The sequence below is a fragment of the Argiope bruennichi genome, chromosome 8, assembly GCF_947563725.1.
Source record: "Argiope bruennichi chromosome 8, qqArgBrue1.1, whole genome shotgun sequence".
NCBI classification, from domain to species: domain Eukaryota; kingdom Metazoa; phylum Arthropoda; class Arachnida; order Araneae; family Araneidae; genus Argiope; species Argiope bruennichi.
Window position 1 is genome coordinate 64128156 of NC_079158.1, and position 18268 is coordinate 64146423.

The following is an 18268-nucleotide window of genomic DNA, read 5'->3' on the forward strand; positions in this document are numbered from 1 at the left end:
TTGAAATTTTTAAATGTTTACAAAATTGGTTGGTAAACATTTTTACAATTCCGATTTCACTAAAAAATAACTTTTCTTCCTCTATTGTTTTCTTTATTATAAAATTGGAATTGCACTTAATTCCTACTTTTGCTTATGATTTATTCTCAAGTATGTAATATTTAATTAATGCTATTAAATTATTGGTATTAATAATTAGATAGTTGTAATTATTAAAACTATTAGTCATTTTTCGAATAACATGTATAGATACTATCCTATCCTAATATCGATTCAGATATTTAAATCATGAAATGTACATAAATTTTTAAACCCATTAAATAGAGAAATTTGAGGATAGCACGTTATTTAGGCTCTATCATCAATTTTAAAAGAATTCAAAACTTGACCCAAAAAAGTTTCAGGGCTGAAATGTAAAAATGCAATTGGAAAAAGCAAGAAGAGTTAGCAATAAATGTCGCCCTCAATTTTACCTATAAAAAGAAACATTCCTGCAAATAATTTATTAGTCTGCGTGTTTAATGGCACTCTGTTGTTATGGTAACATTTACGAAAAAGAACGTAGAGCTATAAATGAATCTCGAGAGTCAGTTCGCCACGCCGATTCGTAAATAATTCATGCCACGGATTTTGTATATTCTAAATAATGAAGGATTAAAGTAATATAAAAACGGTTTGATAAAATGCTTGTCTTTCTAAAATTCTTATTTCTTAAGAGCTTTACGAACTTCTTAATAAATTATAGAGTCTCGATTAGTACACAGAAATAGAGAATGGCGATGTTGGATTCAAGAAAATGTCAATAAAAAATAAAGAAGAGAACACTCTTCATTTAAAATGCTGTATTAGACATTAAATCAAACAATTCCTTTCGTAATACACTAGATTTTTTTGCCATCCGGCAGATATCGGAAAAGAATGTCAGATTAACGAACACGTAGAATTAACAAATTTTATCAAGAAAACGTATTTTAGTGCCAAAATCTTATGTTTATTTATATGTATCTTCAGAAACATGTAAATATGATAATTCAAAAGCACAATGATTTAATTGCATCAAATTTAGTATGGGATTTTGAGACTATAAGTGCAGTTTTGTACAAATTTTGGTTTCAATCGGTTGGGAGAAAACGCGTCATTAACACAAATTCGATTTCTGGATACTATTAACAGCATGCCAGGAATAAATCACCAATAACTCAACAAGAATGACACGATAGATTCAGTAAAACGGCTTAATTCATGCCAAGGTAAATATTTCGTAACTATTGTACGCCAATACCATGTAAGGCGTTCTCTGGCATGGCAAGCTTATTAGAGAGTATTTGAGAAAATTTTGGGAAGATGACGCAAGTGGGAGTTATCTTCCACGAACTTTTTTGCGTATTACCTATAAAATAGTATCCTTATATTAAAGTTCGTGGAAGATAACTCCCACTGTTTTATTTCAAGCTAAAGTCAATGAAAACCGTATGCAGTGATTTGTTTCCTATTTAACGTTCGCCACTGATCTATCTAAAAATGCCATTCTTCAAAAAGTTCAAATTAATATAGTACCGAATTACGGAGTCTTTCATATGTTGAGTAATAACTAGCTGGATGAATTTCCCTGGAACTTTTCTGCATTTTCCCTAATAAAGGTGCTATGTCTTTTCCCCCAGAGGGAAAATTATGGTCTTTGAGAAAGTCCGTGAACTCTCCAAGTGTTCAGGTTTTTATTTTTGGAATTCTGCTTACAATTCCTGAATTAGGGACTTGCAGTACAGTAAAGAAAGGAGATTATGCATTTTGGATGTTCTTTTGTTGACCGAAAAAAATTAAAATTTCATTCAGAATTACAATTGTGTTCACATGATCGCACACCAAGTTTACCTGAATAGTTGCGTTTAGTTATCGAATCGACATGTATAGGGTTCAGGCAGTCAGTTAACCCATTGATAGATTTGCTCTTAATCTAATTTAAATCCTAATTAATTTCCTAATTTTTATCTTAATTTAGCTCATATTAATTTCATTCTAAAATTTTTTCCAATTTCCTGACCGAGTTCCCAATTTTTATTTAATTATTTTCTAACTCTAGAAAACTAATGACTAGCATTTTCTCACGCTCCGAGGGAAGGGATAAAGATATCTAATACTTGCAATATTCTTTTAAAATATCTAAGATTCTTTTACATAATTCTACAAGTGGCAAATAAATCCCTATCAGAATCTTATAGGGATTTCTTTGCCACTTGTAGAATTATGAAAATCACTGAATGGGGAAAATTCTTGCCTCTTTGCTCTTATATCTCGATGTAGACCGATGCTATTTTTTTCTGTACATAATGTGGCTCCCGTAGTGAAATAAATCGAAATTAAAATTTCAAAAGTTTCTTTTTTTCGACCACGCATCTGCAAAATTATGTTTATCTATACTACTATTATAAATGTGAAAGGTTGGATGGATGGATATTAGTCAATCACGCCAGAACGGTTGAACGGAGTTTGATGAAATTTAGCACAGAGATAGATTATAGTCTGGAATAGGACATAGGCTACTATTTGTTCCGGTTAATTGAATGGTTAATTTTTATTAAATAAAAACTAACTTTCCCGCCAAAAATTAGTAAGGCTTCAGTTTTTTTTTTTTTTTTTTTTTTTTTTTTTCTCATACTAATGAGGTCAGGCTTAATATATTTTCGACCGATTATTTCATAGGATTCTGTTTATTTCCTTGGTGTTTGATGCATTTAAAATTGAACATTGAATCGATCTTTCGGATTCGTTCTGAAGTACTTTTAAATTAAAATGAAACAGATTAAAGGAAATTAAAAATCTCTAATTTGCATTGCGTTACCCTAACTGGCGTAAAAAATTCACTCATTTGCGTTATCCCAACCGGCGTTGAAAATTCACGCATGCGCAGTGTGTTCTGATTGTTGACAATGTGTTTTCATTTTAATTAAAAGTTAAAAAATTATGTGTATTATACTGTTGTAGCTACCTCAATCTCGATCGATAAATAAAATAGACTTGACTTGATTTTAAAGAAATACGGAGTCGCTGTTTTGTTTTATTTCAGGTTACAATGTTAATCAATTGTTTTTAGGTTAGTTGTGTGTTTTTGTAACTAAATTGTATTTATGTTAATTATATATTTTTCGCATATGCTTATAATTTTAAGTGCATCGGTTTTTAGGTTAGTTTTAATTTTTTTTTATTTGTTATTATTTGATAGTTTTTCTAAATGCCCAGAAAACGCAAATCTAATATTTCAAAGAGAAGTAATAAAGCTCGGGCTATGAAAGTAGCTAGAAGACCTGTTTGCAATTTTAGTGAGCACTTGTGGACTTCAAACCCCCTGCAGCTGTGGGATAAATACAAGGACGCTTTATCAAATGATATCGTGCATTGGCTGGATGGCACTCACAATGACCTATTCATTAACGAAGCTTTGGTATTGATTGAGGATAAAATGATTTCCATATCTGGAAAATGTCTCACTGATTTCGGCCTCCCCCCACCGCAGCGAAGAGGGGAATTATCAGACGAAGTTGTGAAGGAGCTAAACTACGACACCGCGGTTTTAGAAGCGCAGGTCAATGAAATGATACCATGGTTACTTTCCGAGCAGCATCAAATCTAGAAAACGATTCTGAACCGTGTAAATAGTGGAGAGGAGGGATTATTCTTTCTCGACGCACCAGAGGAAACTGATAAGACGTTTGTGCTGAATTTCCTGCTAGCCCAACTCCGCAAAGACCGCAATATAGCTCTGGCTGTATCTTCTTCGGGCATTGCTGCAACTTTGCTTAACAGTGGCCATACTGAACCTTCCGTTTTCAAATTGCTGCTTAATCTTGCAAGCGAAAATACCCCAACATGCAACGTCACCAAAAACAACGACCGGGGAGTCCTTTTGCAGCAGTACAAGTGAATTGTATGGGACGAGTGCACAATGTCGCACAAACATGCATCAGAGGCGTTAAACCGCAGCTTGCAGGACATCCGCGGCAATCAGGCAGCGATGGACGGTTTTGCCGTTTTGCTCGAGGCGATTTTAGACAGACACTGCCAAATGTTGATCAGACCGTCAGTTCTCAAACATACACATCAAAATTTCCATGCTAACGAAGTCGCGATTAAAAGCTAGTAGTTCATAGATACAATAAGTTAAAGGAAATTCGTTATGTGATCTCACTAATACAATTGTAGTTTTGTGCCAAATTTTGGTTACAATAGGTAAAAAAGGGGTCGAAAATACATCTTTCCTCAGTGTATTCAATACAAATATTAGATTTAACCCAATAACATACATTTCCTTATTAAAATTCACCAATGATATGTAAGTTATTTTTGGTCTGACCCAAGGTGCACATAGTTATGCAGGGTTAGAGGAATAACAGCTTTATTAGAGAACTTGTTAGTGATCCCTCCCTCTGGTTTTTATGCTGTCTGGTGTTTCGAATAATCTGCTATATGTAGGCCAATAGCCCTAGAAGTAATTTTTCCAAAATTTGTTATCTAGAAGAGCAGTATCCAATCTATAGTAAGATTTGAATAGTTTATAATGATGCATATATCATGATGTGATGTGTAGAAAGAAAATATGCCAACCCATAATCATTAACGTGTTGAAAAATTCAGAAACGAATGCTCAAATTATAATTTTTGGTTTATAGTCAAAAATTCGGAATAATGAAAAAATAAAAAATTATATCTGTCCAGATTTAAAAGACGAAATAAAGGATCTTTATTTATATTTCACGTTTGAGTAGCCTCTTATCCGTTGCAGTTCCAGTGAACAGCACCGTTGCCCGGGGAACACCACGTGGAGGTGGGCTACTCTCGTTCCCCACCCGCCAACCCTCCCTTCATCGCTGCAGCCAACAAAAGTTTTTTTTTTTTTTTTTTTTAAATAACAGCAGTCAAATGTTGACAACAGGCTTGTTTTATAAATTTATATGAACAGCACCGTTGCCCGGGGAACACCATGTGGAGGTGGGCTACTCTCGTTCCCCACCCGCCAACCCTCCCTTCATCGCTGCAGCCAACAAAAGTTTTTTTTTTTTTTTAAATAACAGCAGTCAAATGTTGACAACATGCTTGTTTTATAAATTTATATGACAGCTGACCACAGTTTTAGATGTAGAAAATAATATTAAATAGATTCCAGAAGCACATGACAGTTTTTGAACTAGCATCCGGAGCAGCAACGGTTCTTTGAACATTTGGCAACTGACAATCTTTGGATCAGTGATAAACCATATACGGAGACTGTTTTGGCCTTCGATAGCTCAGTTTTTAGAAAACTCAATCACATATAAATGAAACACAAACTCGTGGACTGTATCTCTCTTTGTTTATTCTCAACACTCCTGACACACCCTCTTCTCTCGGGGGTTTTACACACACACTCTCTCTCTCGGGTTTACACACACACTCTCAAGGTTATATGATCTTACCACTTGGTGGCGCTACAAATTTAGTAGGCGGAGCGTTCTGCTGACTTACTGGCGTCAACATTCCGCCCCCCTTGAAATATCATTTCAAAATCTCAACATTACAAAAATAAAAATTTAACACATTACTTAATTAGACAATGCAAAATTTCAGCAATTATCTTGCACAAGATACAAAAAAATTACACTTTAAAAAAAAATTGAATATTATATACAAAACATTTTTGAAAAGAAAATATATGCTATATTTCAATATGTACAATGAACAACTTAAATATACATTATATCAATTTAAATACTAAATATAATAATTACACTAGATATACATTGATTTTATTCACATGGTAATAAACAAATTTTTGAGATTGCTCTTTTCGTGACTCCTTGTGGAGTTTTTATAAGTACTACTCTGACTTTACCGTCTGATCCATAAATTAAATCTTGTATTCTTCCCATTGTCCACTGGCAAGGGGGAAGATTATCATCTTTTAAAAGAACCATAGAATCCTTTGAAATGTTTTGTTTCTCAAACTGCCATTTGTGTCTGGCTTGCAAATTATTTAAGTAATCTAATTTCCATTTTTTCCAAATTGTTTGGACCATTTTGCTCAATCTTTGCCATTGAGATAAAAGATTATCTTTTCTCTCTGAATAATCTGGATCAGGAATACAATTTATGGGACGGCCGATTAAAAAATGGCCTGGGGTCAAAATTTCAAAATTGTTTGGATCTGATGACAAAGGTGTCAGTGGGCGACTGTTTAGAATACCTTCAATTTGAATAACAATAGTCAAAAACTGTTCTATTGTTAAACGCACATTACCAACAACTCTCTTTAAATGGTGTTTGAAAGATTTAACACCCGCCTCCCATAAGCCACCGAAGTTAGGTGACCTTGGTGGAATAAATTTCCATGTCACTTGTTCAGTTGTTAAGTAATTAGCTAATGGCTCTGGGGGTCTACCAATCATATTTTGCAAACGTTTCAACTCTGAATTGGCCCCTTTGAAATTAGTTGCATTATCAGAACAGATAGAGGAACTAACACCTCTTCTGCTAAAAAAGCGCTTTAAAGTGGCAATCATTGCCTCTGCAGTTAAGTCAGTTACTATTTCCAAGTGGATTGCCTTAGTAGCAAAGCAAATGAAAACAGCCACATAACATTTTTGATAATTGCCTTTCCTCTGACCCTTGTATTTAATATAGAAAGGTCCACAAAAGTCTATCCCAACATGAGTAAAAGGATAACTAGGTTTAACTCTATTGGTTGGGAGATTTCCCATAATTTGGGTTACCGTTCTAGGTTTAGTTTTAGCACAAATAACACAATCATGAATAATTTTTCTGGCTGTATTTCTGCCAGATAATGGCCAATATTCCCGTCTTACCAAATACAACAATGTTTGTGCACCAACATGCAAATATTTAAGATGAAAATATTGCATAACTAATAACGTGAATTTGTGATTCTTTGGAAGTAATATAGGAAACTTTTTATCATAGGACAAATCAGAATTACTTAGTCTTCCTCCAACACGTAAGACACCGTTTGGGTCTAGAAATGGGTTCAAGCAACTTACCTCACTCTTATTAACATTTTCACCTTTTTCGAGGGCTTTTATTTCACCATTAAAGGCAGCTAAGTGAACAAGTTTGACTAAGGTTAACTTGGCCAACTGCAGTTCCTTGGTGGTTAAAGGACCTGACATTTTGCTCGAGTTTCTCAAATTATTAATAAATCTGAAAATAAAGGCTAAAATTTTAATTATTCTATAAAACTTATTTGATACACTAAGGATATTATCTAAAAATGATGAGTCCACAGCTGAAATTAAACAGAAATTAGTCGGATTTTTGAGTTCTGCTAAATAAAGTTTCTCAGAAGAAACGTCCCTGTTCTGCACAGAACTGTCCAATGAATCGTGGATGTCGTCGCAATCACCAGGAAAGTTCACAACCAGTTCTTGGAGAAAGGTTGGACCAAACCACCATAAGTCACTTTGTTGCATTCTCGTTGGATCAAGTCCTCTTGAAATGACGTCAGCGGGATTTTGTTCGGAAGGAACATGATGCCACTGATTCGTTTCTGTGGATTCTTGAATAGTAGCCACTCTGTTCGCAACAAATGTTTTTAAGTCTCGTGACTCTTTTCTCATCCACGAAAGCACGATTGTAGAGTCCGAATAATACGATACTGACGTAATATCCATTTTTAATGCATTTTTTACCTTCTGCATCAATTTGGTGAGCAGAACGGCACAGCATAATTCTAAACGAGGTATAGTTACCTGCTTGATTGGTGACACACGAGATTTACTCGCGATTAGCTTCACTTTCACTTCACCCGCTGAATCGACTGTTCTGGCGTAGATTGCAGCGCCATATGCCTTTTCAGACGCGTCACAGAATCCATGAAGCTCATTCACTTCCGCGTTTGGAATGACAATACATCGTTCTATGTTAATGTCATTTAAGTTTCTTAAAGATGTTGCAAACTCTTGCCATTCACTAGCTTCTTTCTCGGGAAGCATTTCACCCCAATCGATCTTGAGCAACCACAATTGTTGCATGAATATTTTCGCCTTCGTGATCACTGGCCCAAGTAACCCAAGTGGATCAAAAAGTCGGGCGATAATGGACAAGACCGACCTTTTGGTAGGATGGGCATTGTGCTGTAAATCTACTTTAAAGGTAAAGCAGTCAGTTTTAGCCTTCCAGGCAATCCCTAAAGTCTTAGTTTCATCTGTAGATGAGAGCTCATACTCTTTCTCAGTAGCAGGAATAAGCTCGGACGTATTTCCACACCACTTGTGTAATGACATCTGGGCAGTTTTTAGAATGCCAACAAGTTCATGTTGCAAAGTTTTTGTCTCTTCCAATGTACTCGCTCCACTTAAGACATCGTCCATATAAAAATCATGGCACAAGACTGATGCAGCACTTGGAAAGTTTTTTCCCTCGTCAATGGAAATTTGCTTAAGTGTTCTCATGGCTAGATATGGAGCACTAACCGTTCCGTAGGTAACCGTATTTAGCTGATACGTTTTAACGGAATCATTAGCTCCCTCTTTCCATAAAATTCTTTGTAGATTTCTTTGACTCTCATCTATATTGATCATACGATACATCTGACGAATATCTGCAGTAAATGCAAATATATGTTTTCTGAATCTAATTAGCAATGTAAATAGATCGTCTTGAATCACTCCACCGTTATACTGAATTGAGTTGAGCGATTTTCCACTACTAGTCAAGGTGGACGCATTAAACACAGTACGTAGTTTAGTCGTCGTTTTTTGAGGCCTATAGATGCCATGATGAGGCATATAATATGTCACTTCAGGTTCAACACTTTCATCTTGTATCTCGCTCATGTGGCCTAACTCCTCATACTCCTTTAGAAAATCAGAATACAGTTTCAGATATTTTTGGTGTCTAGACAGGCGAGTCCACAGCGATTCGAGTCGTTTCAGAGCAATATCTCTTGAATTCCCTAGACATGACCAATGCTCTTTAAATGGCATCGACACAGTATATTTTCCTGTCTCATCTCTTCTATGTGTTCGCGCATAATGCTCCTCACAAATAGCATTCTCTTTACTTTTAGGTAATTCATTACCCATTTCCTCAATCTCCCAAAATTTTCTCAAGTTTGAATTTAATTCTTCTGCTCCATATATTAAACCGCAATAGTTAGAATTTAATTTAACTGAACTCGAAACGCTACCTCCTACAATATACCCAAATACAGAGTCCTGTAACGTCAAATTCTCATTTTTAGCATTTAATTTTCCCGGCTTTATTATTTCATAAAAGTATTCAGCGCCAATTAAAATATCTATTTTACCCGGAATATTAAAATTAGGGTCCGCAAGGTCAATTGATTCTGGCATATTTACACGCATATCTATCATCTTATTCGGTATTAAATCCGTTATTTTTGATACCACTAACATTGAAATATTTCTTTCGAAACTTTTATTTTTACTAGCCACAATTGCTGTTACTCTGCGATTAACTACAAGCGAGGCATTATTAATACAAGAAATAGATTTATTTATTTTTTCACTTTGGAGTCCTAGCCTCTGCATGCAATTCTGACTCATGAGGCAGCACTGTGAGCCGTTATCCAAAAGACACCTTACTTCCTGCCATTGCGAACATCTGTCTTTTATCAAACATCTTACAGTCGACAAAACAACATTCTTGTTTACGGTTAGATTTGTTGCGACAAAGGTCGGACCCCACTCACTAGGGGAAACCGGACCCTGTTCCGAATTTCTCCCCTCCGATTGCGACTTATTTATGACTTCGGCGGTTTTTATGGTCGTAGGCGAAACATTTTTTGCTTCTTTCGAAAAGTGTATTAACTTGTTGTGAGCTTTGCCACAGAAACAATTTCTAAACGAACACTTTTTAACGCTGCAATTAGGCGATAAGCATTTGAAGCAGACGTTTTTATTTTTCACTACCTCTACGCGTTCAAGAACCGAAAGTCTTTTAAATTGAGGACAAGCATACAAAGGATGATTCTCGCTTTTTAGACATAAATCGCAATTTTTATTTTTCATCTCATTGAAAAATACTTTTGATGCTGGTTTAAATTTATTGCTATAATTTTGCCCTCTTCTCATCTCATTAATGGTTTTGCCTTTGGAAGCAAAATAAAGATCACATTCCTTTCCCAACTCGAGAGGTGTAAACCACTTTTGATTTTGCCTAATACTAATATGAGTTGCTGTTTCTTTATCCAGCGTTTGGAATAATTTATCCGAAACTATCAATTGTTTTAGGGTCTCCAAATCTTTAACATCCCTTAATTTTAAATAATATTCAAAACTCGTCATTAAGCGTGACGCGAATTGCACATGAGTTTCATTATCTCTAGTAGCGTATCTAAAATTCTCTAAAACTGCTTGCGCTGTTGGCTCGAATTCTCTTAGTACAATTGATTTAATTTCTTCATAATTATTTAAGTCTTTCTCAGCAATATAAGTTAGGATATTCGAAGCTCTTTCTCCCAATAAATTTAATAAAATCTCCGCTTTATATTTCTCAGGAACCTTTTTAGTATTAAGTGCTCTCTCTAACGAAGTAAAAAAGAAACCCCAATCCTGAGCTTTGCTCGGTGGTTTAATACACAATATTCTCACAGACTTTAATAAGCTATCCAGAGACTCTTCTGGTTCGGTTTTACTCTCTACATTAACGGAAGTCTGAGTACTATTTTCAGTAGCCCTTAATTGCGCTAATTGTAATTCTATTTTAGCTCTCTCTAATCTAAGACGCTCAAGTTCTATTTCACTATCCTGATCGGATTTTTGGTTTTTATTCCCTATTATTTGATTTACAGCATCTTTAACAACTTCGTTGTCATTTTTGTACACATCACTCTCCTCAATTAAACGTATTATTTCACTCTTTTTCATGCCTTCCGCAACAACCAAACCTATCTCCTCGGCAACGAGTTTTAATTCATCTTTCTTTAATTTTGCTAAACCCGCCATTTTAAATATATATTTCAAAACAATTCACGAGAATAATATTATCACAATTTTATTCTAAACTCATTAAAACAAAATTAACTTCGTCTCGGAAAATTAATTGTAACTCATCAAAAACAAAATTAACTTCATCTCGGGAAATTAATTATGACTCATTAAAAATAAAATTAACTTCAACTCGGGAAATTAATTATAACTCATCAAAAACAAAATTAACATCATCTCGGGAAATTAATTATGACTCATTAAAAATAAAATTAACTTTATCTCGGGAAATTAATTATGACTCATTAAAAATAAAATTAACTTCAACTCGGGAAATTAATTAGTTAATAACTCAAAGGATTATACTGCCCATACCTCTTTGCTGGGACTGCTGTCACTCGAGACCAGTTATCCACAATAGAATTCTCATTCTTGGTATTTTCGCACCAATTTCGTTATCATCGACGATATCTCCACTAATAAATCACACATTTCAAATAATGAATCACTATACAATAGATGCATAGACGTCTCCGGCTAACTGGACCATGTTTTGGCCTTCGATAGCTCAGTTTTTAGAAAACTCAATCACATATAAATGAAACACAAACTCGTGGACTGTATCTCTCTTTGTTTATTCTCAACACTCCTGACACACCCTCTTCTCTCGGGGGTTTTACACACACACTCTCTCTCTCGGGTTTACACACACACTCTCAAGGTTATATGATCTTACCACTTGGTGGCGCTACAAATTTAGTAGGCGGAGCGTTCTGCTGACTTACTGGCGTCAACAGAGACTGTCGACAGTGTCGATGTTAAACTGCCTCTTACCGCTGTCGATATTCCACCGGCAAATCCAGAGCCAAGCAAAACAGATAAACTTCATATGACTCCACAACTGGAACACCGATGGGAGCCAATCGGGCCGGCAAGTTCAATCCACAGCATATTTTATAAATCATGTATGATTTTACTATTGGAACATCAGCTTTCTGGACTTGAGTAGGAGCCAGTTCAGCTGGAATGTCCAATGCCTTGCAAAATCTAAATACTGCATACGAGCGCACCACGGCAACTCGCGGTTCAAGCGGATGAGATGGTTTTTTCGCATTAGGATCCAAATCATGATCAGAAACAAAATCCCCAGAAGATGGTAAGCGGGGAAATAGGGAATATTTTATCAATTCCCAAATAGTCACTAAAACGATGAGACCAACGACGGCCGTAGCCACATTGGAACAGTCAAGAAAAGCACTAAGCATTGCTCAGAAGAAGAAAAAGTCGCACAACAGTCGGTTGCAAAACAGTAAATGAATTTTTAAAGAAAGCAACAGTGTATGCTTTCATTGTTCCTTCTGCTGCATTGTTTGCATCTTGTGATTTTGTTGAGTGTTTAAACAGTTGCAGTGCTGTTGACAATAATAACAGAAGTAACTATTGAAATAGTTTTTGTTCGATAATAATTGAAATGCGATGATAATTGTTACTATCTTAACAATCGAATAAATGCCAATAATGACGCACAGGAATTTCGATGGGGGCTGAGAGTGAAAGTTATTATCTAAAAGAATTATTTGGATATAAATATAAATATTTATTGCCAATATGCTTAGTCATTATAATCTCTGTGGGCAGTTAAAATTAATCTAATTTATTGACATAGCGAGTAAAAAAAACAACGAAAAGATTTCTATTTTATCTTATATGAGTAGTAACTGAAGCATCTTTAAGTCGTAGATGGATATAGGAACATACAAGTATTAGGTAGCGAAGAAAAGTGCGAAGCAAAAGAAAATGGAATTCAGTGTTAAACTGAAAAAATAGTTATACATTTTGTAAATTTTAGTATAGCAATTTGTATTTCATTATTAACCAATTTTTTCATTGGACAATAACTTATTACAACTGAATGAAAGCCCAACTTTTACTTGAAAATAACATTTTTCTTTTTTTGCCGTATACAGGGAGCCTCAAAAAAGTGAAACAAGCATCCATTATTGCCATTATGTATATTCTTTCAATCACGAAGTTTCATAAAATAAATTACTCAAGTGTTTTAAAATATTTGTCTTTTTAAGAGAAAAATAATAGAAGTTGCCAAAAAATGCAATCTTTATACAGACCCCTTTGTGGGAAAATGTCAATGAATAAAATATTTTTTCTCAATTCATCAACAAAGAGATAAATTTTCATTCTTCTCTCTGTATATTTGCCGAGATGCATTCATTTGCATCATTTGTCCATACGTCTGATCAATTTTTGAGCGAGATTTTCGTTGCAGGTTTCGGAGATGACATACATGTCACGTAAATTTCTTATAAAAACAAAATTTGGAAATATTAATGCAGTTATTATTTTTCATTAAATTTAAAAAAAAATCATTAATTAAAGTGCTTAAGAACTTGTTTATTATGTATATCTATCGCAACTAAATGAAGTTGCATTCTTTCAGCAATATTCTCACATGTGAGATCGAGTTCATCACTGATGACTAAAAGGCAGACATTTTGAATTCGCCTTTGAAAAATTTATCGAACGTCTGCAGTAAAAGACAATTCATCCTTTAGTTAAATTATAAATCAAATTAAAACTTACTGAATGTATATCGGTCACCATTCAGTGATCTGTTATAAAAAAAATGGAATCACCGTCACCTCTTTTACCTTTCCGAAAGTGACATTCTTGAAAATTAAAATTTCTATGTCAATATTTTTTTTTAACCTGGCTTACGTTTTTTTTTAAGTAGCTTATTTTTTTATTAATTTCAGAATTATTTTCCTCATTTTTTTCCACCCTTTGAATTTTCTGGAACATACGAAAGCGCCTTCTGTTTCAGTATGATAATGTTATGGGAGGGCATATTACCTATAAATTACATGCGATATATTGGATGGAAGTGTTCCTACAAACCCATAATATGGCAGACAGTTGTACCATTATCGAAATCGTCACTTAGTTGCTTCTTTTTAGTTAGTGATCACCAACAAATGTTTATCTCAACATTTTAATTTAATTTTATATTATTAATTAATTTTATATGTATTTTGTTTATTAAAGTATGTATGGGTGTAATGAGTATGTATAGGTAAAGTATTATGAGTATGAAAAAGGTAATGAGTTGGCCTTTTTTTCATCTGAACATATCAATGCGCAAAACATAATTCTGCGCTACTTTAATATTTAATTTTAAAAAAAAGAGAAAGGGTTTTTTTTAATAAAATCAGTTTTATTTCAGAATCAATTTTTTTCTAATTTTTACAAATTTTGTTCACACTTAAAAATATGTTTTAAAATAATATTCATTATTATTTTATAAACTATTCATTACCTGCAAATTTTGCAATAGTATTAAATTTTTGCATGTACAAAATCGGCAGAAAATTTTAGAATAGAATGAAGATAGACGAAACAGGCGCAAAGTGTTATCATTCTGTAATGTGTCAGAGTTGGACGTTCGTATTTCCATTGAATTTTGAAATCACAGAAATATTTTTCACCTCTAATTTCTAATTAGACGTATCACCTTCAGGTGTAAGAAATGTTTCATCCCCTTTATTTGATTAATTTAGGACAGACTGCTGGCATGGATTGTATAGTATCATAACATTTATATTTAACTTTTAAGTATAATTTTTTGTCATAAGATAAACTAGAGATAACATCCTCCCTTCGACTTTGCCGGCATACGTCCACAAAAGGATACTCTGCTGTGCGCAGTTTCATCTTATACTAAGGATAACAAAATGTGCATTTTAGATTATTTTTTTTCGTAGAGAATTTGGACCCAAAATTTGATGTTGATCTACAGTTCTGATGTCTTCATTATGTATCAGAGTTCATTCATCTAGTGTATATGTATATATATGCTAGACTTTTATGTTTATCGTATTTCTTCACACTCAGACAACCGGATAAAGAGATTATGCGTGAATGGATTTCCTTAAAATTTTATAGAAATCTACAAGTTTTGCGGGTAAGATCACATACCAAGATCATAATACCATAAGATCGCTTGGACCAGATACCATAAGATCGCTTGAACCGGAGCTTTTTTGATTATTGTGTTCATTAAGAAACCGAACAGACATAACAGAAAAAAAAAATTGTTAATTAGGTTTTTCTGGACCTCAGGAGGTCCGAAAGGTGTAAGGTGTTTTTTTTTTATTGTAAGAATACTTTCTCTTTGTATATTTCGCATATAAGAAACAAAAAAGTGCTGTACTTTAAGAGGGAAAAAAAAGAGAAGTTATATAACTAACAATTCGATCATTCAGGTTTGGCTTGAATTTCAAAGAACAGTCCAATAGCATTACAACGAATCTATTAAGGCTAAACAACTCAGTGAGTCAAACTTTTAGTCACTTGTCTCCCACTTGGTGGATGTTCTCTGGAATCAACATAGAAACCTAAGCTCCGTGAAATGAACACAAAACGTAATCTGTGCCATGCCATTTTATGAAAATCGTCACGTTCTGTTTTTGCGCTTTCGTCTTGAGGTTCCATTTAATTCAGTACTTCCTCACTAGTATACAATCCATCATCCTGAATTATTTTAAAATCATTGACCTCAACGGACTATTCTTCGAATTCGTTCATTGAAACAGCCGTTTTCTTTCAGTCACTGTAATAAAGAAGTCGCTTTGTAAAAAATAAATAAATAAAAATAACAATCCTTTAGATTAAAAAATAAAAATATGCATAAAACAGTGGGAGTGTCTCCTCAAAATTTTCTCGCTTACTCTTTATTAAAGATGTTATAAAGGAGAACGCCTTGCATGGCAATATGAACTTTTGGCACGAATTTAGAATTTTTACTGACTCTATCTTGGCGAGTTATTTGGCAATTAATCCCTGGCATACTAATATCCGAAAATCAAATTTGGGCTTTGGGCCCATTTGTCTCAATAGATTGAAGCAAAGATTTGATACCAAACTGCACATGTAGTCTTACAATCTCATACCAAATTTGATATATTAAAGTCACTGCATTTTTGAATTATCGTGTTAAAAGGTTTCTGAAAGTACTGACAGATAGTCATCCCTTTGTTGGCATTGTCTCAGACTTTGATAAATGTCTACACTTTAGATGTTTAATCTATGCACCTAATCTTATCTTTCTAACTCTCTTCGTTTAATAGCTATTGTCTTAATTTATATTCGAACAGCTGGGCAGACTGATTTCCTTCGAGCAGATTTTGCTCAACATTTGATAGAAATAATCGAATTTGGTGTAAAGATTGGATACCAAATTCCATCCGTCTAGCACAAAGCGTTTTTGGGTTCTCTTTGTCACAAACAGAACAGACGGACATTTTTAAAACATGTGTTTTTCAAATTCAGGTAGGTCTAAAGCGTGAAGATTCGTCAAAATTTGGAGTTCGAATTTTCTGTATATACTTTCTCTATACTACTATAAGAGAACTTATATAAAAACTAATGAAAAATTAAAGTTAAAAATGCATCACCGTGGTTCAGCCTAAATGACAAAATATCCATGTGTTCGTCTTAGAAAGAACAATTCATCATACTTGAATATTCATAGAGTATATATTTTAACTGATTATAAATGAATTAGTTATTGAAAAAAAAATTATTTAATTTATGAAGGATACAATTGATGAAAAAAGCAAAAATGTTAAGCAATATTATTGTATTGCTCAACTTTTTTATTGTATACGTACCTGTATTTTAAATATCAACCATTCATTAACAAATATAAAAATAAATTTACAATTATACTTATATATATATATATATATATATATATATATATATATATATATATATATATATATTGCAATCCAGTATTTATTATGAGGGGGGCGACATTTAACACATGACAGGTTCATTTGATTGACGATCTCCCTATTGTTATGCTTTACCTAGGTGGTTGGCTAAGATCATCTAACAATAAAAATGGTCCTGCGGGGGTCTAATCTGGTTGGAGACAAAATGATACTCGTTGCAGGACATCTAAAGGTTACAAACCTTGATATATTATAAATAGCAACGAATGTAATCTCTTCTCGTTTTTTTAATCTTTTCTTCTGTCATTCATATTTCATTATGTATTTTGATATACGATTTGAGTGTATACTAGGCTTATGGAAGTTGATAGCTAATTTCCGAAAGATTAATTTTTTAATTCACATTTAAAATTTCGGGAGAAACAAATTATAACCGATGCAAACTTTGCTCATTTCATATTTCATTTTCTATTTATAGAATAAGATTAAAACTTAAAATTTAATTTTTTAAAAAAAACTAATAGAATATTTATCTATATGACATAACTCTGTCTATTCATTGTTAGAATAATATGATGATACACTGTTTATAAATATAAAAAGACTGTACTTTTTAAGATGTAATGTGTAAATTAAATGTACTTGGAAAAGGAATTTTTTTGTTTAAAAAGTATTCAGAATGGTATATATATATATACTCTAAATATTCCTATTAGACATTACGTGACATTACATTCATTAACCGAAAATAGTTTTAGATATGTTTTTTAAAGCGAAAACTATGACATTCTTAAAAGGCCAGTTAATATCAAATTGGATAAGAGTGAATTGTTTGACGCGACATTTAAAGAGTTCAGAAAAATACATTAAAATAGACAGTAAAAGAATCTCAACTGTACTTTTTCTAACAGAAGAATTAATCTTAATATTCAGAAGTAGAAATGCGCAAAAACTGATATTTTTTAGTAAATAATTTTTATTTCCTATCATTTTAATTGAATAAATGAGCATCTAATAATTTTGAATTCTATGAGTTGATTACCTAATTTTCTTTATTCGATTATTTTAATTAGTTCAGACATGCATCAAAACCTTTGAGTGAAATCGTATCTTTTTATTCTACAACTGATTTATTCTATTTTTTTTTTATTCTACAAGTCTTTTTTTTACATTTCAAATTAATTTTTTAATTTTATATTTATTAAATATTATTTTTTAAAGATTAAAATCAAACAAGCACTGAAAAAAAACTTCTATTTAACAATCGGTTTGTAGCAGAAATATTAACATTTAAATGCTGACCAAGTTTTTATGATGCTTTTTGCTTTTAATGTCAACAAATAAAATTGGGAATTTCTCCGTATTGGTCAGAAGAAAATAAGCCAACAACACATTTACCACAACTCATCGTTTGGGGCTATGCCCTACCAATTGGCGATTACTTACAAGGGACGTACCGAGCCTATAATTGGGTCTTCAAGGTCACGTCTCACCCTTCTTCTACCAGAGAACCGCCTATAACCAACCCCCTTATTGGTCAAAAAGAACTTACATCCCCTCTAACAATCTGTTGCTTTATTAATT

The 18268-nt window shown here is 33.3% G+C and overlaps 1 protein-coding gene across 1 annotated transcript; it reads right to left on the bottom strand.

Moving 5' to 3' along the window:
* Positions 1–3999: 3999 nt before the first annotated feature.
* Positions 4000–10874, bottom strand: LOC129980642 (uncharacterized). Its single transcript, XM_056091022.1, has 5 exons — positions 10599–10874; positions 7225–9200; positions 7026–7185; positions 6264–6572; positions 4000–4053 (listed from the first exon to the last, which is right to left on the bottom strand). Exons 1-5 carry the CDS (start codon positions 10872–10874, stop codon positions 4000–4002), a joined length of 2775 nt encoding a protein of 924 aa, XP_055946997.1.
* Positions 10875–18268: the final 7394 nt, after the last annotated feature.